This window comes from Plecotus auritus (genome assembly GCF_963455305.1).
Source record: "Plecotus auritus genome assembly, chromosome: 7".
In the NCBI taxonomy this organism is placed as follows: domain Eukaryota; kingdom Metazoa; phylum Chordata; class Mammalia; order Chiroptera; family Vespertilionidae; genus Plecotus; species Plecotus auritus.
In genome coordinates, this window is record NC_137774.1 from 144,420,396 (window position 1) to 144,446,712 (window position 26,317).

The following is a 26,317-nucleotide window of genomic DNA, read 5'->3' on the forward strand; positions in this document are numbered from 1 at the left end:
TATAAAATGATTATTCAACAAAACAATAAAGAAGTCAGAGACATTAAAAACATTAAAAGAAAATCTTAAAAGAAAGGTTGAAAGATAAAGTTCAGAAAATTCTCCAGAAAGTAGAGCAAAAGATTATTAAAAAAAAAAAAAAAAAAAAAAGGCAGGACAGAACAGTAAGAAAAATAGCGGATTGGGTTACTGATCTATCATCTAAGTAATAAAAAGTTCAGAAGGGAACGAAAGATAAAAACAAGAAGGGGAGGAAAAAATCCTATATAATAAAGAGCTAATATGCAAATGGTCATCACATCCTCACGCCCTCAAGCTGACTGCTCAGCACTCGACACTGGGGAGAGAGGATTGGAACCAGCCAGGCACAAATGAGCTCTCGAGAGAGGAATGGGGACCAGCCAGGCACAAATGAGCTCGTGAGAAAGAAATGGGGACCAGCCAGGCTGCAGCCCAGGAGTGGGACAAGCCACCCGACCCGCGGTCCCAGGTGCCAGTAGCTGCGCCTGAGCCTGCGGCCCAGGAGAGGGACAAGCCACCCGCCCCACAGCCCTGGGCACCTGCAGCTGCGGCCCAGGTGAAGCCGCCCACCCACAGTCCCCTGCAGCTGCGGCCAACCCAGGCAAAGCCGGCCCGGGTCCCAGGTGCCTGTGACCAGCTGGAGGAGGGAATCCTGGGTCCCGTGTGCAGGGCAAGGCAGAGGCAGTGAGGGGTGATCAGGCCAGCAGAGGAGCAGTTAGGGGCAATCAGGTAGGCAGGCAGAGGTGGTTAGGGGCGATCAGGCAAGCAGGCAGAGGAGCTAGGGGCGGTTAGGCAGGCAGGCAGGCATGTGAGCGGTTAGGCGCCAGCAGTCCCGGATTGCAAGAGGCAGTCGGACATCCCCCGAGGGGTCCCGGATTGGAGAGGTTGCAAGCCAGGCTGAGGGACACCCCCCGTGCACAAATTTTGTGCACCAGGCCTCTAGTAAAATATAATATCATAACCTAGAACTCAAGAACATGTTTCCAATTTGAAATATTCAAATGTCCAGAGCAATGGGATAAAAATATACCCACATCATCAGGAAATTAAAAAAAAAAAAATTTTTATCCTCACTCAAGGATATTTTTTCCCATTGATTTCTTAGAGAGAGTGGAAGGGGGAAGAGGGAGGGAGGGAGGGAGGGAAGAAGGGAGGGAGGGAGGGAGGGGGAGGGAGAGAGAGAGAAAGAGAGAGAGAGAGAGAGAGAGAGAGAGAGAGAGAGAGAGAGAGAGAGAGAGAGAGAGAGAAACATCAATGTGAGAGAGATATCAATTGGTTGCCTCCCACTCATGCCCCAACCAGGGCCAGGATAGAACCTGCGACTGAGGTACGTATTCTCATCAATAAAAGAGATAATCTTTCAGGATAATCACAAGAATTACAGGGTAGACAGAAAGAGATGCTAGGCCAGACACTTATTAAAGAGAAACTGCATTTTAAAAAATTTGTATCGCCCAGCAGGCATAGCTCAGTGGTAGAGCATCAACTTTTGAACCAGAAGGTCACAGTTTGATTTCTGGTCAGGGCACATGCTGGGTTGCAGGCTTGATCCTCAGTAGGGGGCATGAAGGAGACAGCCAATCAATGATCCTTTCATCATTGATGTTTCTATCTCTCTCTCCCTCTCCCTCCCTCTCAGAAATCAATAAAAGTATTTTTTTCAATTTGTATCACCATTCATCTATCTAAAACTGCCTTAGACAAAAATTTGTAAGTTTATATTTCAAAAAGTATCAAGGTGCCTGAGAAAGGTTTTTCTAAACTAAGAGTAGAAAGAATATTTTTAAAACTTATTAGAACATTTAGAGCAGAAATTCTTAATTTAGAGAGAGATCTCCCATTGGAAAAATCTATCAAACTTTGAAGCAAAGGCAGTAAAAATCACTTCAGCATCCATACACTCAGAGATAGTCTAGGGCAGTGGTTGGCAAACTGCGGCTCGCGAGCCACATGCGGCTCGCAAGCCGCGGTTTGCCACTCTGTTGACTAATGAGTTTGCTGACCACTGGTCTAGGGTTAAGATCTTCTCTCAATATACTCACACCATCAGACTCTAAGTAATTTTCAGTTCAAATGAGAATTAGAGTCTCATTCTTTTTCCCTGAAGTTTGGGTTACTCTCTACTTACTGCACATCCCAACACTTCAAAGTCAAGATGTCTAAAATCAAATTCACTCCTTCTCTCAAAAGCAACTCCTGTTCTTCTGCCTTTCCAATTTACGAAAGGAAAAATTTTTATTTTAAATTAAGGTAAAGGAGTAAAAATGAAGTTTATGCAGAAAATCCCTGAATAACAAGAAATCAGCCTGCAAGGTACTATGGACCACATAAATTGCGCATTTACCATCATTGAGGACCACTACATCTAATGAAAGAAATCATCTTTAAAAAGTAGAGGAAATTTTTCATATGTCAAACATGTCCAAAGTAAATATACAGTGCTTTAAAAACTGTTTAGATCACACGGGACATAAAATGTGAGGATTTTCACTAACATTAACATAAAACACATGCAAACAATGAAACATTTTAAAGAAGAAAAAAATACTAAACTAAGAAACTGTGGAGAAGTATCTTACCTGAACAAGGTGAATAAGCGTTGTCAGAATAGCACATCTCAACATATTGTGTTCTTCACTCTGCTTCCAAAGAAGAGGCAAATACTGCACCAAACATCCTACATATGGCCGTATCTATCACAACAGAAGTAGGAGAAGTAAAAGAATTCTATTAGTAAAAAAGGAACCTTACTTCAAGAAACACTGAAAGACCTATTTAAGTCCCAGAGAGTAAATATTTAATATATACTACATTTAATATAATAAGCATATATCCTTTTAAAGATAAATTAGACATTACATAGAGACACAGAGCTCTATGGTACTTAGTTATATATCTAACTAATATATATATTAATCTTCACCCGAGGACAGGTTTTTATTGATTTCAGAGAGAGGAAGGGAGAGAGCAGAGAGAAATATCGATGTGAGAGTGAAACATCAATTGGCTGCCTCCCACACACACCCCAACCAGGGATCAAACCCACAACCTGGGTATGTGCCCTGACTGGGAATCAAACCTGCAATCTTTCAGTGTAAAGGACGACACTCCAACCAACTGAGCCACATTTGCCAGGGCTATGGTAAATATTTTAAAACAATTACCAAATGTATTACATGAAATAAAATTTAGGAATATGAAATAACTAGAGGCCCGGTGCATGAAATTCATGCATGGGGGTGTGTGTCCCTCAGCCCAGCCTGCACCCTCTCCAATCTGGGACATCCCTCTCACAATCCAGGACTGCTGGCTCCCATCTGCTTGCCTGCTTGCCTTCCTGATTGCCCCTAACTGCTTCTGCCTGCCAGCCTGATCACCCCCTAACCACACCCCTGCCAGCATGATTGATGCCTAACTGCTCCCCTGCCAGCCTGTTTGCCCATAACTACCCTCCCCTGAAGGCCTGGTCCCCCCCGCAACTGCTCTCCCCTGCAGGCCTGGGTCCCCCCCGCCAACTGCCCTTCCCTGCAGGCCCAGTCTCCCCCAAATTCCATCCTGCTGGCCTGGTCCCTCCCAACTGCCCTTCCCTGCAGGCTTGATCACCCCCAACTGCCCTCCCTTGCAGGCCTGGTCCCTCCCAACTGCCCTCCCCTGCTGGCCATCTTGTGGCGGCCATCTTGTGCGCACATTGGGGCAATCATCTTTGACCACATAGGGGCAGCCATCTTGTGTGTTGGAGTGATGGTCAATTTGCATATTATTCTTTTATTAGATAGGATTATTAGATAGGATAGAAGCCTGGTGCACGGGTGGGGTCCAGCTGGTTTGCCCTGAAGGGTGTCCCGGATCAGCGTGGGTTCCCTTGGGGTGTGGGGCGACCTGGGCAAGGGGCCTGTAGTGGTTTGCAGGCTGGCCACGCCCCCCAGCGACCCAATCGGAGGCCCTGGTATCTGGGATTTATTTATCTTCTATAATTGAAACTTTGTAGCCTTGAGTGGAGGCCTGGGCCAGCCAGGGCTGCGGAAACTTGGCTTCCTTCATTGCCGGGGGCAACTCAATCCTCCTGCTCTGTGGCTGCCATCATTTTTGTTGGGATTTATTTATCTTCTATAATTGAAATTTTGTAGCCTTAAGCGGAGGCCAAGGCAGGCCAGGGCAGGTGGAAAGCTTCGATTCCTCCATTGTGTGGGAAACCCAAGCCTCCTGCTCTCTCCATGGCCACAGCCATCTTGGTTGGGTTAATTTGTATACTCGCTCCTGATTGGCTGGTGGGCGTGGCTGGTGGGTGTAGGGGAGGTACGGTCAATTGGCATATTACTCTTTTATTAGATAGGACCGTGGTTGGAAAACTGCAGCTCGCGAGCCACATGCGGCCCTTTGGCCCCTTGAGTGTGGCTCTTCCACAAAATACCACGGCCTGGGCGAGTCTATTTTGAAGAAGTGATGTTAGAAGAAGTTAAGTCTAAAAAATTTGGCTCTCAAAAGAAATTTCAACCGTTGTACTATTGATATTTGGCTCTGTTGACTAATGAGTTTGCCAACCACTGAGATAGGATATATAAAGGCCAGTTATTTCTTTAGGGTTTAATAGAAAGATGCTGTTATAATCTGCTTCTTTCTTAATAAAACAGCTTACTTAACTGGAAATACATTGTTTTAAAAACAGCATGTATTCATTCATTCAACAATTATCTGATAGCATCTTCCAAGTATCAGGCCCCAAGCACAAGGCACCAGATAGAAAAGGATATAAAGCTACACATACAAACCCTTACAATGAGAAAGGGTAAGTGCAATGGTGAAGGTGTACAGGAGGTACAGTGGAAACACAGGAGAAGAAAGAACACAATTGTCAAGTCCACTATGCATTACGTTAACCAGTTTTAAAAATATACCCTGAAGCACACAGCACAGCTTGACATGAGCCTCATGGAAAATAAAATGGATCTACGTTGAAGGTGGACAGTGCTCCAGCGCTAGGCTTACAGTCACAGTATTTGGAATTGTTCTAATGAGTGTCCTTGATGATAAAACAAATAGTAGACCTTCAGCTTCAGTGCTACCTATTTCAATCCCATGGATTAAAATTAAAAACTGCTACCAGAAAAAAATGAGTGTTTCTTTATTCTGCTTATGAAATAGCATACAGTAAAAGGGTAGCAAAAAAAATTGTAGAATCTGTGTCCCTCACACCCCACCACAGAAGGTAATGTACAGAAAAATAAGTTAAATATTTGTTCAGCCCTGGCCAGTATAGCTCAATTGGTTAAGCATTGTCCCATGTACCGAAATGTCGCCAGTTCAATTCCTAGTAAGGGCACATACCCAGGTTGCAGGTTCAATCCCCAGTCCAAGTGAGTACGGGAGGAAACCGGGCCTCTAGTTAACTATAAACTAGATCTAACAAGATATATAAAATTCTACTTTCTAAACACATCTATCTTGTTAACCCAATTTTTTTAATTTTAAATTTTTAAGTCATTTTTTAAAAACTTGAGTATAAACATGTTAAATTTTAAATAACACACAATAGATATCACAACTATAAGTTAGAAGCATTTTTAATGTATGTCCTAACTTTTAAACAATGTATGAAAAGCAATTTAAAAATTTGACATATACTCTACTTACCCGCTAACATTTATTTTCATGATTTAAAACAAAATTACCTGCATGTTGACTCTTTCAATCACACAAGAAAGGACATGTAAAACATGCATCTTTGTGTCACATTCTGTAACTTGCTGCAGTAACTGAAAAAGTAGCGTGAACATGGTTTCCAAATACTGCAGGTCAAAAGAAAAAAAAAGGTTTGAAACAGAAATGTAAGACCTTTAAATACAGACAGAAAAGAAATAATCTCAAAGCAACAAATAAAAGACAAAATCTTAGCATTACCTAAACAACTTCAAACTGTTCAAGTTGTCAATTTTAGGAAATTTTTCCTTTATGGCTGCTAAATGTTGTGTCTGTTTTAGAATTTCATTCATCCACAATGTTTTCAGAAGAAAACTGTGTCTAAAGATTTTGTATTTAAATTTTATACTGTTAACAGTGTCTTGTCATTGCTCTTCCACATATGCCTGCTCTTGTGCAAGGTTTATTCATTAGAGTAAGAGGAATACCAATTATGGCACTTACATACCATATGATATGGACCTTAACGTATGCTGCGTGGAGATGAAAATTTTTGTACATATTCTTATAACTCTAAGAATGACAGAATATCTCTCATTCAAAAATAGAAAACTATCCTATCTCTGGCTATTAAAGCCCATATTATAAATATTATAGCAAGAATTAACAAATCACAGGACATAAAACAAATACTCATTCTTTCAGATATTTGGTTCATTTTTACACAAATTTCTTAAACATATTTCTTTCATCAAAAAATATCTAATGATTCTTTGAACAAAGAAAAATCTCTGCTCTACAAGTTCCCCCATGAAATATAGAGATTTTACCATATAACTAATGGCCCGGTGCATGGATACATGCACATTGAAAGGAAATTAATTAGAAGGTGGCCGGCAGGGCGGGACTGGGTGAGGGGGGCCAGACATGCCCTGGAGCCAACCTCCCACCGCAGCTCAAAGGGCACCACAGCTCGAAGGGCATCTATGGAGTGAGTGGGGTCCCTCTGGTAGGTGGGGTCCCTCGGCCTGGCCTGTGGGGATTGGGCCAAAATCGGCTCTCCGACATCCCCTGAAGAGTCCGGGAGTGCAAGAGGGCACTCTGCAAAGTTGCTGTCATACAGGGTGTGGAATGTAAACGCCAAGTGTGCAGTAAACCAGATTCAGGGCCGACAGTGCCCCAGCAACAACATAACCCATGGCCAAAGGTGGAATCGCACGGCCCTGCGAAGAATCAAGCTCTCTCCTCTCTGGTTCCAGGGTGCGTCACCCGAGAACTACCACTGAGTGTCTGCCCCTTGGTGGTCAGTGCGTGTCATACCTACCAGCCGGTCAGACAGTCACTTAGCCTTTTATATATATAATTTTCTTTCTTTTTTGTCATAGGCAATATTCATATGAGCTATTTATTGATTTTATTAAATGTATGGGGATGATATCCTAATATAATAAAAGGCTAATATGCAAATCAACTGAACAGCAGGACAACTGGTCACTAAGGCACGCACTGACCACCAGGGGCCAGATGCTCAATGCAGGAGCTGCCCCCTGGTAGTCAGTACGCTCCCACAGGGGAAGCACCACTCAGCCAGAAATTGGGCTCACGGCTGGAGAGCACAGCGGCGGTGGCGTGAGCCTCTCCAGCCTCCGCAGCAGCGCTAAGGATGCCCAACTGCCGGCTTAGGCCAACTCACTGTGGAAGTGGGCCTAAGCCATCAGTCAGACATCCCCAAGGGCTCCAGGACTGTGAGAGAGCACAGGCCAGGCTGAGGGATCCCCCCACAAGTGCACAAATTTTGTGCACTGAGCCTCTAGTTCGTTAATAAGATCATATAGGTTTCAAGTATAGATTTTGATGACACGTGATTGCCTACTATCCAAAGTCAAATCATCTTCCCTCACCATATATTTGGCCCCCCTTACCCTCTGGTAACCACCATACTGTTGTCTGTCTGTGTCTCTGAGTTTCAGTTTTACACCCCATGTATGAGTGAAATCATATGGTTCTTCACTTTTCAGCCTGACTTATTTCACTTAGCATAATATTCTCAAGGTCTATCCATGTTGTCACAAATGGCAGTATTTCATCTTTTCTTATGGCTGAATAGTATTCCACAGTTTATATGTATACAACTTTAATCATATATCAAAAGACCCTTTATTTCCATGTCTTGGGCACTGTGAATAACGCTACAATGAACACAGGGGTGCATCTATCTTTGCAAATAAGTGTTTTCAAGTTTCTTAGGGTAGATACTCAGAAGAGGGATTGCTGGGTCATATGGTAACTCTATTCTTAATTTTTTGAGGAACTGCTATAGTGACTGTACCAGACTATAGTCCCACCAGCAGTGAATGAGGGTTCTGATAATAGCTACTCTAATAGGTGTGAGGTGGTATCTCATTGTAGTTTGATTTGCATTTCCCCAGTAGCTAGTGAAGTTGAGCATCGTTTCATATATCTGTTAGACATTTGTATGTCTTCTTGGGAGAAGTGTCCATTCCCATTTTTTAATTGGATTGTTTGTTTGGGGTTGAGTTGTATGAGTTCTTTATTTATTATGGATATTAACCCCTTGTTAAAGTTGTTGTTTGCAAATATCATCTCCCATTTGGTTGGTTGCCTTTTTGTTTTGTTGGCAGTTTATTTTGCTGTACAGAAGCTTTTAGTTTGAGATAGTTACATTCATTCATTTTGCCTTCACTTCCTTTGCCTCTGGGGTCAAATTCATAAAATCTTCTCTAAGACCAAGGCCCATGAGTTTAGTACATTTTCTTCTATAGAAATTATCCTTTCAGATCTTATATTTAGGTCTTTGATCCATTTTGAATTAATTTTTGCTTATGGGGACAAACTGTAGTCTATTTTCATGTGGCTTTCCAATTTTCCCAGCACCATTTATTGAAGAGGCTTTCTTTTCTCCATGGTGTGGTTTTGGCTCCTTTGTCAAAAATTATTTGCCCATATACTTGTGGTTTTATTTCTGGGCTCTCAATTCTGTTTCATTAGTCTGTGTGTCTATTTTTCTGCAAAGATCATGTTGTTTTGATTATTGCTGTCGAGTCAGATAGTGTGATACCCTGCTTCCTTCTTTTTCTCTGGATTGCTTTGGCTATTCCAGGTCTTTTGTGGTTCCAAATCTGATGTCTTTTGTTCTATTTCTTTAAAAATTGACATTGAGATTTTGATGGGGATTGCATTAAGTGGGAATATTGCTTTGGTTAATATGGCAATTTTAACTACTGATTCTTCCAATCAATGAACACAGAAAATCTTTCCATTTCAAGAGATTGTGTTTTTCACTCTTTTAATAATGCTTTGTAGTGTTTAGTATATAGGTATGTCATATCCTTTGTTAAGTTATTTCCTAGGTATTTTATTCTTTTTGTTGCAATTGCAAAAGGAATTGTGTTGTTGTTTTTAATTTCTTTTTCTGAAATTTTATTGTTAGTATATAGAAATGCAATGAATTTTTATACATTGATTTTGTACCCTCAACTTTACTGTATTTGTTAATTGTTTCTAATAGCTTTTTGGTGGAGACTTTAGGGTTTTCTATATACAGAATCATTTCATCTGCAAAAAGTGACAGTTTTACTTCTTCATTCCCAATTTGGATGCCTTTTATTTCTTTCTCTTGCCTGACTGCTCTGGTTAAGACTTCCAGAAGTATGTAGAATAAGAATGGTGAGAATGGATATCCTTATCTTGTTCCTGATTTTAGAGAAAAAGCTTTCAGTCTTTCACCATTAAGTATGATATTAGCTGAGGGTTTGTCATATACAGATTTTATTATGTTGAGGTACTTTCCTTCTATACCCATTTAGTTGAGTGTTTTAATCATAAATAGATGTTGTATCTTATCAAATGCTTTTTCTGTACCTATTGATAAGATCATATGATTTTCTTCTTGCCTATTCCTCTTAGAATAACTACTACCCCAATTTTACTGATATATTTAACAAGTCTTACTGAACACCAATTATATTAAAACACCACGCTGGGTGCTTGGAGTTGAGTGAAGAATAAAAAGATGAGGAAGACGTAGTATTCTGCTTTTCAAGTAATTTGCAATCTAGTGTAAGACAGACATATATATACCCAAAAAGCAGAGGGGGATAAACCTAAGGAGTAAAAGTAACAGATACATCTGAAACTAAATTACTCGATGTTTTATAACTGTGACAAAAGAAAAAGTTTAGAACTCAGCTCCAAAATAGATGAGACAGTTAAACAAACAAAAAAAGGCAGAATAAAAGCAAACTGTTTGAAATGTATGTTACCAACTATTTCAAAATAATTAAATATACTTTTAAATTCAGCTTTAATAAATAACCTATGTTTAATTCCAGCTACAAAACAACACTTAATGTTCAAGACACATAAGCAGAAATTGTTTTAAAACTAAAAATATTCTTACCGGTAGAAACTGATCCGTTCTAAACTCAAAATCATCAACGGGTAAAGAGTAGTTAAGGAATACTGAGAATATATGACATTTATCAGGAAAAAAAAAAAAAAATATATATATACACACACACACACACACACACACACACACACACACACACACATAAACCAACTATAATAAACCAACTATAATAAACCAATCAAAAATTACATTTTAAACTACCTCATAAACTGATTTAACAAAATAATTAACAATTTCAAAGTGTTAAAATTCTTCACAATGAAGTATTTTAAAATTATTTTAAGGATATTTAACTTCAGGGTTGTAGCTGTTTCAATACGGACCTAAAAGAAAGTATATCATGAATTTTGAGTTATTCTAGAACTACAAAACATCATTTATATTAAATGACAAAAACTTTATTCTAAATAACTTTCTTTACTCCTTTTGTTAATATTTAAGTCAAATAAAATATTAGTATCTAAAAATAAAAGGACTCTCTACTTATTTAGTAAGAGCTAAAAATGCAAAGTACATAGAGTATAAGGAAAGAGGAGCATTTAAAATATGACAAGTAAAAATAAGAACAAAAATGAGCTCTTCCTGAACTATTAATAAAACAAACAGAAAGCACTCATAAAGAGAGAAAGTATTTCCCAGTGATTCATAAGTAATGGGGAAAAAATCAGAACTTGAATTTATAGAATAACGAGTTGGAGAATGTGACATGTAATTGGTAAGAGAGAGTCTAACAATTCCTAGAACACTAGTTGTTCAATAAATAAATGATAAATACATGAAGAAAAGAAAAAATCCTGTCTTAACAAGACTCTAAACATGACTTTTTCACAGAATAAATTCAGATCTTCTGAAGGAAAATGAAATCCTATGTATCCAGAACTAGATCCAGACCATGAACTCAACCTATGAGTCTAGGCCAGGGGTGGGCAAACTTTTTGACTCGAGGGCCACAATGGGTTCTTAAACTGGACCAGAGGGCCGGAACAAAAGCATGGATGGAGTGTTTGTGTGAACTAATATAAATTCAAAGTAAAGGAGCGGAGGGGAGAGCAAGAGAACCGGATAGAACAGCCGGATCCGGCCCGCGGGCCATAGTTTGCCCACGGCTGGTCTAGGCTCTAGGGCCATGTAACTCCAGCTTAAACCTCAAAAAACTACTGAAAAGATAAAAAGCTAATTCCATGTTGGGGCAAACAAGTGCCATCAAGACATCAGAAACTGTGGAAGGATCCTAAAAATCATGAGAGCAACAGAGAAAGGAATAAGAAGAAACTACAGATCAGTATTACTTCCAAAGAACACTGCTACAAAGATAAGAGTATTCAGACACTTTTATGCCCCGATTCAGTGAGAATGACGCCTAGGATAAGAGTCAGGATGGTTGATTTGAGTTCTTGACCCTAATAATACCTGACCACTTCTACAGCCTGCCCATAGTAGTGAAAGTTAATTCCTCACACTAAAACAGTAAGCATGGTACTGAAGCCAGAAAGAAATGGCACTTTTTCAGGGACTTAAGGCCACCAGGAAAATGTAAATAAGGAGGACATAAAATAATACCCTTGAAAGAAAGTAATCTGCTCAAGAAAAAAAAAATAATGATTTCATAATCTTTTATCCCTATTTCATAATTCTTTCAATAAACATTTTCTAAGACTTGACTCCATGCTAGGCATAAGAAATATTGATATGATTATTTACACAGTGGTACTATTACTACTTGGAACTACTCGTAGTACTATTTTGTACTCTTCTGCAATAAAAGTCAAGATCACTCAATTACACAACTTGATGTATTTCTTCTGAAATACACAGGTAAGTAAGTTTCCTAAAAGGATAATAGGAAACTTCAATTTATTTATCTCTTTTTAAAAAAAGAATTCTCAAGCTCATTTTCATATAATACGAATACCAGACATATCAGTACAAACCCCAAACTGACTATAGGAGACTTACTAAATTAAGGTTTCCTTTCTTTCTGGTTTCAGAATGGCCTCATTTAAAAAATTGTTCAATAAATATTCATTATTCATTTCAGGGACAGGGAGAGAGAAACAGAAACATCAATGATGAGAGAATCATCCATAGGCTGCCTCCTGCATGCCCCCTACTGGGAATCGAGCCCTCAACCCGGGCATGTGCCCTGACTGGGAATCCAACCGTGACCTCCTGGATCATGGGTTGACGCTCAACCACTGAGCCACACGAGAAGGGCCAGAATGGCCTCATATTTTTATGTCAAACACAGATTTTTTATTTCCTTTGGAAATTACATTCACTGAACATAAGTAAATGCAAAAATTCATTTTGTGAAAACACAGACTAACTAGAGTTTAAAACCTATAGCAGCGTTTTAGAGACACAGGATAAAAACAAAATCAAAGTTTTAAAACAGAAAGATGGACAAAACTGGGAGATCCATAAAAGCCACAGGAGTGGAAAGATAGGAGAATGTCAATGCACCTTGTGTGAAGTAACTATCCAGATTCCAGCTGTACCTCTCACAGTGCATTCAGGATACCCTACATCATGTACATTCCAGTGAACATCCCACAGCTGCATGACCACCTTGAAAATTCGCTATTTCTATGCTGCTAAATAACACAAAGATGACCATTTCTTTGCCTAATAGACAACTGCAGCACACCCTACCTCCAAACCATAAATTTTCTGGCTGAACCACAGTTTATATTTTAGATAGCCTCTTACAAAGTCGAAAAAGTACACGAATACTATTTTTTTTTTTTTTTTAGTAATTTACTGCTTGTTTTATTGAAGGATCCACAAATAACCCAAGTAACTCTTCTCAAAAATTACTTGTAATTTCCAAAACTGAAAACATAATTGGCTGTGAACCTTACAACCTAAAGAAACCCAACATATATCAAATATACTGATTAAAGAGTCACCTGGAACCCTAGGAAAAGAAGGTTCCTCTGGCCTAAAATTAAGTCATTTTTACACTGTGATAACAGGATCCTCAAATATGAAACTTGCCATAAGCACTACATCTGCTAAGAAACATGTTCTAAGATAGATAGATGTAAAAGAGCATGTAGAAGATGTTTTTTAAAATGGATTTTTCAATAAAGCATTGTAGCATTGTCGTCTTATAAAAAACATAATGAAAATGGAACCTTACTTCACTTCACATTCAAAAATAAATTCTAAATATAATAAAGAACCAAGGGGGCCGAAACCGGTTTGGCTCAGTGGATAGAGCGTCAGCCTGCGGACTGAAAGGTCCCAGGTTCGATTCCGGTCAAGGGCACATACCTGGGTTGCGGGCACATCCCCAGTAGGGGGTGTGCAGGAGGCAGCTGATCGATGTTTCTCTCTCATCGATGTTTCTAACTCTCTATCCCTCTCCCTTCCTCTCTGTAAATATATCAATAAAATATATTTAAAAAAAAAAAAAAAAAAAGAACCAAGGGGGACGAAAATAGATATATTAAATAAGAAACAAAATAAAACAACAGAAAAAGAAAAGCAGTTAATCTGCATTAAAATTAAAAATCTCTGATCAATAAAATGACAGTGGAAAGATATAGGGAACTCAGCCAGCATGGCTCAGTGGTTGAGTGTCACAGTTCGATTCCCAGTTAGGGCACATGCCTGGGCTGTGTGCTCAGTACCCCATGTGCAGGAGGCAGCCAATCACCAATCAATGATTCTCTCTCATCACTGATGTTTCTATCTCTCTCTCCTTTCCTCTCTGAAATTAATAAAAATACATTTTAAAAAAGAGAGATTCAACTGCACTTTTAATGTTTTATTCCTTGAATAAAATATTTCAATATATATGAAAAATTAGTACAATGAAAATATGTGGGGGAAATATGGAAAACTGGATGGTGAGGATATTGGTGGCATGTTATATTGGTCACTGAATTTTTCTCTTTTCTTGATATAATTCTTAACTTTTAAAAAGTAAAAAATTAAAAGCCTACCTTTTCTAAAGATGAATCAGAAATAAGCTTAAAATACTTTAAACAATAAAGAATTTTTTTAAAAAAAGAAGCTTAAAAGTAAAAAATTTCAAAGTAGCCATTATGCCTAAATCAAATTTTTGTTTACAAAATTTGGGTATTTTATACTAATAAGTCAAATTTCTAAACACTGAGGAAAGTTTCAAATAACCAAGAAAATTCACTCAATTTGCATTATATTCCCTGAAATCAAACAATAATGTTAAAGTTTCATGAAACTATCAGAGATAAAGATGTACTCTATCAGTGGCCTCTGATGTTATAGAATTTATGGAGTCCAGTCTAAAAATAAATGTAAACAATTTCTCAATTTGAAGTTTAACATAGGTTAAACTTACAAAAATAACTCTTTTAAGACATTTAAACAACATACCACTAAGTCTTGGTCTTGAAGTAAGTTACAAATTGCCTCATATAACATGGGTCTTAAGTCAGACTTGAATTTCACAGAAACCCACTGACCGATGAGCCAAATCACCCTGCGTCGCAATGGCTTATACCTAGATAGGAAAAAAATCATTAAATTAGAATGTTAAATATTTTAAGAAATCTATTTCACTCAGTATATTTCATCGTTCAAATATAAAATATAATATAAAGCAACCTACATTCTTATGCCAAAGATTTAAAGCTACTTCTAAATGTACCACAGTACAAATCCTAATAATAAAGCGCTGATCTAAAAATTTAAAACTTCTTAGGCAGATATACTATAAATCTGATTATTTTGTTTTAAAGAACTGTAACCTAGATATGGACATAAAAAACATGTCTGGAGATTTCAAGATGGCGACAGAGTAGGTGGGTCTTTCTTTGTACCTCCTCCCAGAACCAAAGTGGAAATAAAACTAAATTGGGTAACATTTAGCCTGAATTACCAACTGAAGACTACCTGAAGATGAGACTTTTAACAAGGAAGGGCAGAAAGCAACTAGAGACTGGTAGGAAGGGCGGGATCATGAGAGGAGCATGAGTATATGGAACAGACTGAGCAATGTCAGAAGGGAGAAGGGGACTAGATAAAGGAAGGTGAAGATATTAACTAAAGAACTTATATGCATAGCCCAGGGACACAAACAATAGTGTGGAGAGGGCCAAGGTAAGGGGGACAGGGACTGGGTAGAAGTGGGCAAAGGGGGAAAGATGGGGAGCATCTGCAATAGTGTCAACAATATAAAATTTAAAAAATAAAAATAAAAAATATATAAGGTGTCCCAAAAACAGTATACACACTTTAACAGCTGATAACTCATTTAATTTTGAAAATGAAGTGTATATTAATTAACAATGACTTTATAATCATTCAAAGTGTGTATACCAGCTGATAACTCATTTAATTTTGAAAATGAACCGTATGTTAATAAACACCGACTTTATAAATCATTAAAAGTGTGTATACATTTTTTTGAGGACACCCTGTATAATTAAATTTAAAATAAAAAAACAAGTCCATTTCTGTTCCTCAAGCAACCAAAAACAGTTATTTCAAATAGGCATAACTAGCTAATATCCCAAACCCTAAGGATAGTGAAGCCCGATAAGTAATAAAGGCGCTCCTGTACTCAGCTTTTCAATTCCAATTCTGTTAATCATATAAATATTATATTTCTAAAAATGTAAGAGATTTCTAGGCTTATAGGAAATACTATATAAATTTACATTGATTTCAGTTAAACTCTTTAATTTTGTCAGTGGTGCTCCACTACAGAATTTGACTCAGATTATCAAAAAATAATGATTTATATTTCAGAAGTTGTAGAACATTTGCAGTAACATGTACATACATTTATTTTCTGTGGTTATCTTTGCCACAGAATATGGCAGTCTTTAGGCAGTGAGAAAAATCACAAAGCTATAATTATAATCAACTGTATCTAGGAATTCCATCCACAAAGTCTCTTCTTGATAGTATAATAAATTTTAGTTACAAAATGTTATTTATTTCTGGGTGTAAATGAAAAAGGCTAATGACTATATCACATTTTTAAGAAAATTACAATCTTATAAGATGATCAATCACATAGAATTACTCATCAAAGATGCAAAATGTAAGTATCCCTGCCCTCAAAAAGTCTATCATACACCTAAAGGAATTAAAGAATGCAAAGCTCTATACTAGAATTTCAGAAGAGGAAAGGAGAACACTGGGAAGAGGGAGATGAAATTTGAAAAGCTTTTAAGATATAGAGTATTCTGGGCAAAAAACTTGAAAAAAATGCCAATTCAATGGATATGGACTATTTGAAGAAAGTCACAGAGGTGGAAGTAAACAACACTTTTATAGAATTAATGAAGGAACCACAGAACCATCAAATTTGGACTGAGATCTTAAGGATTACCACATTCAACATTCTATTCCAGATAAAAAGAATGAAATTTTGAAAGGTCAAATTGCAAGATCATAGTCACTTCTGGGCAGAGTTAAGATTAGGGGTCAGCCTGGCCAGTGTTGCTCAGTGGTTGAGCATCAACCAATGAACCAGGAGGTCATGGTTTGATTCCTGGTCAAGGCACATGCCCGGGTTGCAGGTTCTATCCCCAGTGTGAGGTGTACAGGAGACAGCCAATCAATGATTCTCTCCCATCACTGATGTTTCTATCTCTCTCTCCCTCTCCTGTCCTCTCTCTGAAATTAATAAAAACACACTTAAAATACAAAAAGATTAGGGGTCAGTTTGCTCCTCAAAGTGTGGTCCTTGGAGCAGCAGCATCATTATCCTAGAAGCATGACAGAATCACACAAACTGACCCTTAGCCCAACCCAGAAGCTAAACCAAAACCTGAATTTTTAACAAAATCATCAGGTGATCATATACACATTAAAGTTTGAGAAATACTGATCCATATCAGCTCTGTCCCAAAAGAAATATAATGGAAGCCAATGTGTAATTTTTGGTACCACACTAAAATAAGTAAAAAGGAAGTAGTAATATTTTTATAGTATTTTTATCTCAATACATCTGATATATTATCATTTCAACATGTAATCAATATATATTTTACATTGGTACAGTATTTCATTTTTAGTTAATTAAAATTAATTACCTCAATTGCACTAAGTACATTTCAAGTCCTCAATAGCCACATATACTAGTTACTATACTGGACAGCGCAGGTCTAGACTAAATAGCCTCTAGGGTTTAAGGACAATCAAATTGCACATTTTCGTCTTCCTGCTGAAGGCTTTCTCTCTATCAGAGGCTCACTAGCTCCCTGAGAGCAGAATCACAATCCATCTTATTCACCACTGGCTCTACAGGAAATGGCAAATTCCAAATGTTGAAAATATTTGTTGCCCTAGCCCAGTGGTCGGCAAACTGTGGCTCGCAAGCCACATGCGGCTTGTGAGCCACGGTTTGCTGCTCTGTTGACTAATGAGTTTGCCGACCACTGACCTCGACTCTCAATTCCAATAATTACAGGCTGTTGTTGTTCCTTGTTATTAAGCCCCTATCCCAGTGGTCGGCAAACTCATTAGTCAACAGAGCCGCAGTTTGCCGACCACTGCCCTAGCCGGTTTGGTTCAATGGATGGAGCGTCGGCCTGTGGACTGAAGGGTCCTGGGTTCTATTCCGGTCAAGGGCACATGCCCAGGTTGTGGGCTCAATCCACAGTAGAGCATGTGCAGGAAGCAGCAGATCAATGATTCTCTTTCATCATTGATGTTTCTATCTCTCTCCCCCTCTCCCTTCCTCTCTGAAATCAATAAAAAAAATATATATATATATATATATACACACACACACATATATATATATATTCACACATATATATATACACACATATATATGTGTGTGTGTGTGTGTGTATGTATATATATATATATATATATATATATATAAAGAAAATATTTGTTGAATGAATAAATGATTGAAATTTGAATGAATAAATAAGTGGCTACTTACTGATCAAAATTACTTTTAAAATATCTCCAGATTTACAATTCTATGGGTGTAAATATTTATAAAATGATCCATGGATGGCCTTCTATTCACTCATTAATGTAGTCAAGCAATGTTAACTGACCTATAACTATATTCTAGACATTCTGATGGGCACTACATCTACAAAAATAAATAACCAAACTGAACATTTCAAAACAAGAAAAAGTCTTGCAATCTTTTTTTAAGCCTATAATATTAAGCTAAGAAAAAATTTATAAAAACTATAAAAGACTGCTTACCTTCAAATTTACTCACTTAGTACCCAAAATTAATGAGGCAAATATTTAAATGTGTCCAAATGCATTTTGCCATTGTATCTTCACATCCTACTGTATCCTTTCCCAAGACTTGTAGCATGCTTTGTGTGATCCCATCCTTTCCTGGATGTTACTTTGGTTAGACTACTTCTGATACTAGGCCTAACCCTTTGCTAGGTCTCCAAATGATTTCCTTTCATACACATTTTCTTTCTATAATTCAGAGACTTCCACTTCCCTAAACTTTGCTTAAAATTTCATCTTTCCTATACAAACTATCTTATCTAACATCAAATTCTTCATAAATACTGCAATCACATTTGAAATAAAATAACATAATAACAAACTGTTTTGCTTGTTACATAAGATTCACAAGTCTTACTCCTTTCTACACTAGACACTACCAGCTAAGTCTTACCATCACTTTTTTTAAGCAAATTTTCTGCTTTATCTTCATGAGAAAATCACTATGGTAAAATGAGTGTATAATAAACACAGTTTTATACTTGCCTATTGTGAGCGACTTGTAATTCTGGAAGAAGCTGGTTTTTAAACCACTGATCAAAATCAACACTGTCAAACAGCTCAAAAGCCGCTAATCCAACAGCATTATACACTAAGGAAAAGATTTAAGAAAAAGATTTAAATATCAGATACTGAGCCAAATGCAAGTGCCCTTAGAAAAAACTTAGTGTTAGGAACTACTTGGAAATATGTGATGTGTTAATAAAGAAAAATGTAAAATTTGTTAATCATAAAAATTATTTAAATAGGCATTTTAGAAACATTAAGCATTAAGTTACTTTATTCTTTTTTTCCTAAGTAGTCCTAGTGCTTTCAAACAGAAAATTACACTTATTTTAAAATATTTAAGTCAAAGTATAAAAATTATAAAAGAGCATCTGCTTCCAAATGGGTACCAATGTTTTATGATCTGATCCCTCCTTACTCTCTCTCCAGCCTCATCTCTCACAAACCCCTTAACTTCTATGTTTCAAGTAAGCTGAAATACTCCCAGTTCAAAACATAACTGTGCTCACTCCTTTTCCCTTTTGTACATGCTCCTGCTTCTGCCTGTACAGTCTTCCCACACCACCCTCTCCTCTGCTAACTCCCACTTATTCTTATGTTCTCATATTACACTTCTTTAGGAGTCTTTTGCAATACACACCAAAACTATCTGTGTTTTTTCACAGTACTACCTGAATATCACCTACTTTAGCATTAACCAACTGGCACTATGCTATAATCAGTTGTCTGTTTGCTTGGTTATCTCCCCACCAGATAGTTATAATATTTTAGGTACCCTTATATCCTAACTCCCAGCATAACACCTGCCAGAAAACAGACATATTATCTACAGAAGAAATAAATGTTTCTAAATCACTTTAGTTTAACATACCAGCATCTTTGATTAATAGTGCATTCATATCTTCCACATTAGTGGGCCCTGAAAAAATAAGTATCAGTAAAAGTAAATAAAATTAGTTATTAATAAATATTTTATTTAACTCAATTTGTTAGTTTCTTGGTTCAATTAAGCACAATATATTCTATAATATTAAATATACATACAAGTGTGTAGGGAAAGTCTAAGTTTTGTTACCACCATTAGAGAACACAGGTACATGTAAGGCCACATTACAATTTAAAAAACACATAACATATAACATATTCATAAAATTTTATATCAAGCAACAATGCAGAAAATATATTCCACACATTGCTAACTATTATGTTATACCCTGATTAAAAAAGAAAATTCTTAGAGAAACCAAGATGGCGGCATAGGTAAACACCTAAACTGCTGCCTCGCACAACAATATCAAAACTACAACTAAAAGACAAAACGGACATCATCCAGAACCACAGGAAAGCTGGCTGAGTGGAAATTCTACAACTAGAAAGAAAGAGGAAAGCACATTGAGACTCAGAGGAGCTGCAAAAGGCTGAGGTATGGAGATGCGCGCGCGGAGAAGACAGGCGGCTGAGTGCGCGGCTGGCTTTCTAAAGCGGGAGGGAGATGGAAGCTCCTGACTGCACTGAACTCCAGTCCCGAGCGAGACTCTGGGAACCCAGACTCATTCGGGGGGAATCTGGACTGTCAGGATTCACTTGTTGATAGAGAAGGCACACAGACTCAGGAGAGCTGCGGAAGGCAGAGGTCCGGAGGCGCGCACGGACGCAGAGAGGACTGACGGCTGAGTGCACAGCGGCTGAGTGTGCGGCTGGCTTTCTAAAGCGTAAGGGAGACGGAAGATCCTGACTGCACTGAACTCCAGTTCCGGGCGAGACTTTGGGAACCCAGGTCATTCAGGGAGAAACTGGACTGTCTGACAGCGGACGAAACTCGAGGGCGGCTTTCTCTCAGAGGTGCTTGCAGCGATTACCAAGGGACACTGAGACCCAGGGGCCTCATAGGGCAGGGCTGATGGGAAGCCAAGGCTGTCTTCTCCGCCCTGAGACTCCACCCCATTCAAGCTGAGCACAAAGGCTTTTGAAATTTTGCAAGTCTTGTCTCATAAGGGTGTCTCCAGCACAGAAGTTCTCCCATTGTAGACACAGCTGATCCTCACAGCCAATTGGCCTGGAGGTCAATTCCTCCCTGTGATACCAACAACAATCAAGACTTAACTACAACAAGGCTGAGCACACAGTCCACAAAGGGGTGCACCAAGCGTGTCCACCTCAGGTAACTGGGGAGGCTGAGCCACTGGGCCCTATAGGACACCTACCACACAAAGCTACTCTACCAACTCAGGGAAGCAGCAAAAATGTGGAGACAAAGAAACAGATCACAAATGAAAGAAATGGAGGAAAGCAAACGACTGGATATAGAGTTCAAAACCACGGTTATAAGGTTTTCCAAGAATTTCCTAGAAAAGGCCGATAAATATAACGAGACCCTCGAAGATATGAAAAAGGACCAACTAGAAATTAAACATACACTGACTGAAATAAAAAATATTATACAGAGACCCAACAGCAGACTAGGAGATCGCAAGAATCAAGTCAAAGATTTGAAATACAAAGAAGCAAAAGACATTCAATCGGAAAAGCAAAAAGAAAAAATAATCCAAAAATTTGAAGATAGTGTAAGGAGCCTCTGGGACAACCTCAAGCGTACCAACATCAGAATTATGGGGGTGCCAGAAGAAGAGAGAGAGCAAGATACTGAAAACCTATTTGAAGAAATAATGACCGAAAACTTCCCCCACCTGGTCAAAGAAATAGACTTACAAGTCCAGGAAGTGCACAGAACCCCAAACAAAAGGAATCAAAAGAGGACCACACCAAGACACATCGTAATTAAAATGCCAAGAGCAAAAGACAAAGAGAGAATCTTAAAAGCAGCAAGACAAAAACAGTTAATTACCTACAAGGGAGCACCCATAAGATTGTCAGCTGATTTCTCAACAGAAACTATGCAGGCCAGACGGGAGTGGCAAGAAATATTCAAAGTGATGAATAGCAAGAACCTACAACCAAGATTACTCTACTCAACAAAGCTATCATTCAGAATGGAAGGTCAGATAAAGAGCTTCACAGATAAGAAAAAGCTAAAGGAGTTCATCACCACCAAACCAGTATTATATGAAATGCTGAAAGGTATTTTTTAAGAAGAGGAAGAAGAAGAAAAAGGTAAAGATAAAAATTATGAACAACAAATACATGTCTATCAACAAGTGAATCTAAAAATCAAGTGAATGAAAAATCTGATGAACAGAATAAACTGGTGAATATAATAGAATCAGGGGCATAGAAAGGGAGTGGACTGACAATTCTCAGGGGGAAAGGGGTGTGGGGGGTGTGGGAAGAGACTGGACAAAAATTGTACACCTATGGATGAGGACAGTGCGGGGGAGGTAAGGGCAGAGGGTGGGGTGGGAACAGGGTGGAGGGGAGCTATGGGGGGAAAAAAGAGGAACAATTGTAATAATCTGAACAATAAAGATTAAATTTAAAAAAAAAATTCTTAAATTTAAAAAATGAGTCTCCCTCCCCCCAAAAAAGAACAAGAATGGGCAATCCACACAATACACTGTAAACATTAAAAAAAAAACAAAAACAAAAAAACAGGTTATGAAAGTGGCAACAAAATTAAAAGTTCAAATGTGAAACTTTAGAATATAAAGTTGGCAGTCATTGCAATACCATCCAGAAAAGAGAAAACCATGGTAAAGACATGAAAAACAGTTTACTTAATAAGTACATTTCTTCAGAATAGCAAGATTTCTAACAAGTTTATCAAAGCACTTTTCTGCTCTTAAATATGAATTCTTAAGCTCACTAGTCTAATAAGATACAATAAGTATTGCCCTAAATAATCAAATTAGTCCAGAACTAGAAAAAGAACTAAACTCTGAAATCACTGAAAACCTTACCAGCACCCAGCAACTTATTAGAGTGTAACTTAAATAGATTATCCACCTCCATTCAGTGGATTAAAAACATAAAATGGATAGGCGAAAACAGAAATAAAGTTCCAAACTCAACAGAAAAGGTAACTGAAGCGGTATAAATGTTATCAAATTTAAAAATCTGTAATCCTGCATTAAGAAATTAGTAAATAACTGTACATTAGATATCAAAATATATTTTCATTTTCATATGAAAACACAATTAACACTCAAATTATCTTTAAAAATTACCACAGTAAAACTTGGATGGTAGCTCATTTTTTCCCTTGGTTTATAATTTAAGCAGAAACACTCTATTAATAGTTTTTTGGGGGGGTAACAAAAGGCTAAAAAGTGAGCTATCCTGTAACTACTCCAAAGAAGATCAGGAATCTCCTTCCCTACAGAGATTACCTTGTTGTTATTTCCTGACATCACCATTTACTCAATCCTTGATCTCTGACAATGTGATTCCTAGCCAATCAATCTATTGTCTCAGAAGATTCTGCTGCCTTCTTTCCTCTCACAGCACTGGACACTTCTGACATGCTCTTCTCCAGGATTTACCCTCATACTTCTCTTTTTATCTCTTCGATAGTTTCTTACCCAGCTTTGATGCAGGGCCTCCGTGTCCTCATATTCCTAAAGATGAAAGCCTCAGGTTCTGTCCTTGAACCTATTTTCTTCTCCCAAGGCTCCTTATATACAGTCCAAAAGTAAAGCTCTATCTCTAACCACTACTAATAGCTGCTTTCCCTGTCATTAAGACTCTAACATTCAGGATCGTTTTTGATCACTTTCCTTTGGCTAGTATAGTCAATTAGTTGCCAAAAGTCAATGGATAAACAAATAGTTACTGAGTGTGCCAGGCACTGGGAATAATGTGTGAACAAAACAGATGTGATCAATGCCCACTCCCTGAGTGTAGAGCATAGCAGCAAAGTAAAAAATGATAAATCCCTGTTAATAGTTAAATAATTAATTTTTCGCCCTAACAGGTTTGGCTCAGTGGATAGAGCATCGGCCTGCGGACTGAAGGGTCCCAGGTTCGATTCCAGTCAAGGGCATATACCTTGGTTGTGGGCACATCCCCAGTGGGGAGTGTGCAGGAGGCAGCTGATCGAGGTTTCTCTCTCATCGATGTTTCTAGCTCTCTATCCCTCTCCCTTCCTCTCTGTAAAAAAATCAATTATATTTTAAAAATAATAATAATAACAATTAATTTTTCGTGTACAAAGTATAATGCTAAAAATTTCATCACTTCATTTATTTATTATTGACACTATTACAGATGTCCCCCATCTCCCTCTCCCATCCCCTTTGCCCTCCTCCACCAGCCCCTCCCCCCCGCCCCCAGCCTTTACCACTCTGTTGTCTGTGTCCATTGGCTAGGTGTGTTCTTTGGCTACTCTCTTCCCCTTCTTCTATCCAGTCCCCCACCCCCCACACTCCTTTCTGACCTCTCTCAGACCGTTCCATACATCCATGCCTCTGGTTCTATTTTGTTGTCAGTTTTATTTTGTTCATTAGATCCCACATATAAGTGAGATCATATAGCATTTGTCTTTCTCTGGCTGGCTTATTTCACTTAGTATAATCATGTCCAGGTCTCATTATTCTCTCTTAAATCCAATACCTTCTTCCAATTCCCACTGCCACCATTCTGAGGCTAACATTATTTTAACCTTTTCTCACACTACTTGTCACAACATGCTTCAAATGGACTATTTCCCCAAGCAATAAACTTAATTGCCTGCAATTTTGCTTTTGTTGTTAAGTTTACAATAGTAAAATCTATCATATTCAAGGCCTAGCCAAGGCCTTCTTTTGTGAATTGTCCACACCTGTTCTCTATCCCAGAGACCACCCTTCAGAAAAGAACACATTTGGTTTTTCTCAAATTCCTATCTTTATGACTTAGGAAATTAGGCATTGCACATAGTAGGTACTCGCAAAGTATTTTAATTAAACATTAACCAATAGATATATCAAAGTATCAAAAATAAACCTCACCTTGAAGTCTTTGCATCATTTCTAGAAGTACAGGAGTAAGAGTCTGATTATATTCATGGAATATATCTATAAATAGTACTTCAGTGCAAGGCTGAAGAGGAAAAAATTTTTTAACAAAAACAATGGTATATTAAACTGATTAATTCTAAAATAAAGCAAAGAGTACTCATTTTTAAGATCCTAAACCTCTGAAAATGTTTCCAATTCTTAGTGTTTTTTTAAAAGATTAATATTTTTTATAATTTATAACATAAATTATAATAATTCATAACATATAGAAAGTTTATTTAACTATTTCAATCATTTAGCATTATGCACTCAAAAATATAAAACTACACAGAGGAAATAATTTACATTTTTAATTAATAATTCTTTAAATTTAAAAGTAATCTGGGGCCACATTAATTTAAAGATTCAGTACTATGAATGACTATACAGGAATTAATGTGTTATAAATTATATATTTTTTTAACAATGCCGTAAGTCTACAACAATTCATGAGTTCAATTCACCAGAGTAGTATTTCTTTAAATACAAACGTTAGCAGAAGTCACAGTGTTAGCTACATAATATGAATGATTCATTTTGATTCTTAAAGTACTAAATCACTAGATGTTTCATAAGATGAGAAAATTATAATTAAATGTTGACAGAACTGTGCTTTATGTTAAAGAATCATACACACACACACACATGTATATATATATATATATATATATATATATATGTATATATATATATATATATATATATATATATATATATAAAAACACTAAAATGACAGATGGAATGAGTGTCAGCTCAGATATTTGCTTCAAAATAATCCAACTGAGGAGGGAGGATGTACTTATATTAAACAAGTCTATCCATGAGTTGGGTAACTGATAAACTAGGTTTTGGATTCAGAGGGTTCATAATATTATACTATATTTTAATATAAAATTTTTCTTAAAATAAAGTTTAATTAATATTAAAGCAGAAAATTATTTAAAATATTTTAAAGCACTAGCTGGGCCTGGCCAGATAGCTCTATTGGTCAGAGCATTGCCCTGATACAAGGTTGTGGGTTTGATCTCCAATCAGGGCTCATACAAGAACTAAAATCAATGAATGCATAAATATGTGGAACAACAAATAGACATTTCTCCCTTCCTCTCTTTAAAATAAGTAAATAAAATTTTAAAAAAATGTAAAGCACTAATAATTTGTCTGATTTACAATCTTTCTGGTTTTCTATGTAAGCTTATGAAACTAATACAATATACATTTTTAGAAAAATAATTGCAAATTATGTAAACGTAAGTCCTTATAATAAGAATAGTGCAAAGACCACATTTGATAAATTTTCCTCAAATGCTGGCCTTATCAATAAATTTATGTTTAATTTTTTAAAATTGATTTCAGTGAGGAAGAAGAGGGAGAGAGAAATAGAAACATCAATGATTAGAGAGAATCATTAATTGGCTGCCTCCTGCACATCCACCAGTGGAGATTGAGCCTAAAACTTGGACATGTGCCCTGACCAGGAATCAAACCATAACCTCCTGGTTAATGGGTTGATGTTCAACCACTGGGCACACTGACCAGGCAATAAATGCATGTTTAAAAAGCATTCTATAACTAA

At 37.4% G+C, this 26,317-nt stretch overlaps 1 protein-coding gene across 1 annotated transcript in view; it reads right to left on the reverse strand.

The window, feature by feature from the left end:
• The window catches only part of IPO11 (importin 11), a 146,922-nt gene that overhangs the window by 77,730 nt on the left and 42,875 nt on the right, over positions 1 to 26,317 (reverse strand). Inside the window, exons 13-20 of the mRNA XM_080681497.1 lie at positions 24,694 to 24,784; positions 19,683 to 19,730; positions 18,791 to 18,896; positions 14,453 to 14,579; positions 10,380 to 10,413; positions 10,079 to 10,119; positions 5,691 to 5,807; positions 2,601 to 2,714 (exon numbers count right to left, since the gene is read on the reverse strand). Of these exons, the coding sequence (XP_080537623.1) occupies positions 2,601 to 2,714; positions 5,691 to 5,807; positions 10,079 to 10,119; positions 10,380 to 10,413; positions 14,453 to 14,579; positions 18,791 to 18,896; positions 19,683 to 19,730; positions 24,694 to 24,784 (678 nt within the window). The remainder of the gene's footprint in view (positions 1 to 2,600; positions 2,715 to 5,690; positions 5,808 to 10,078; positions 10,120 to 10,379; positions 10,414 to 14,452; positions 14,580 to 18,790; positions 18,897 to 19,682; positions 19,731 to 24,693; positions 24,785 to 26,317) is intronic.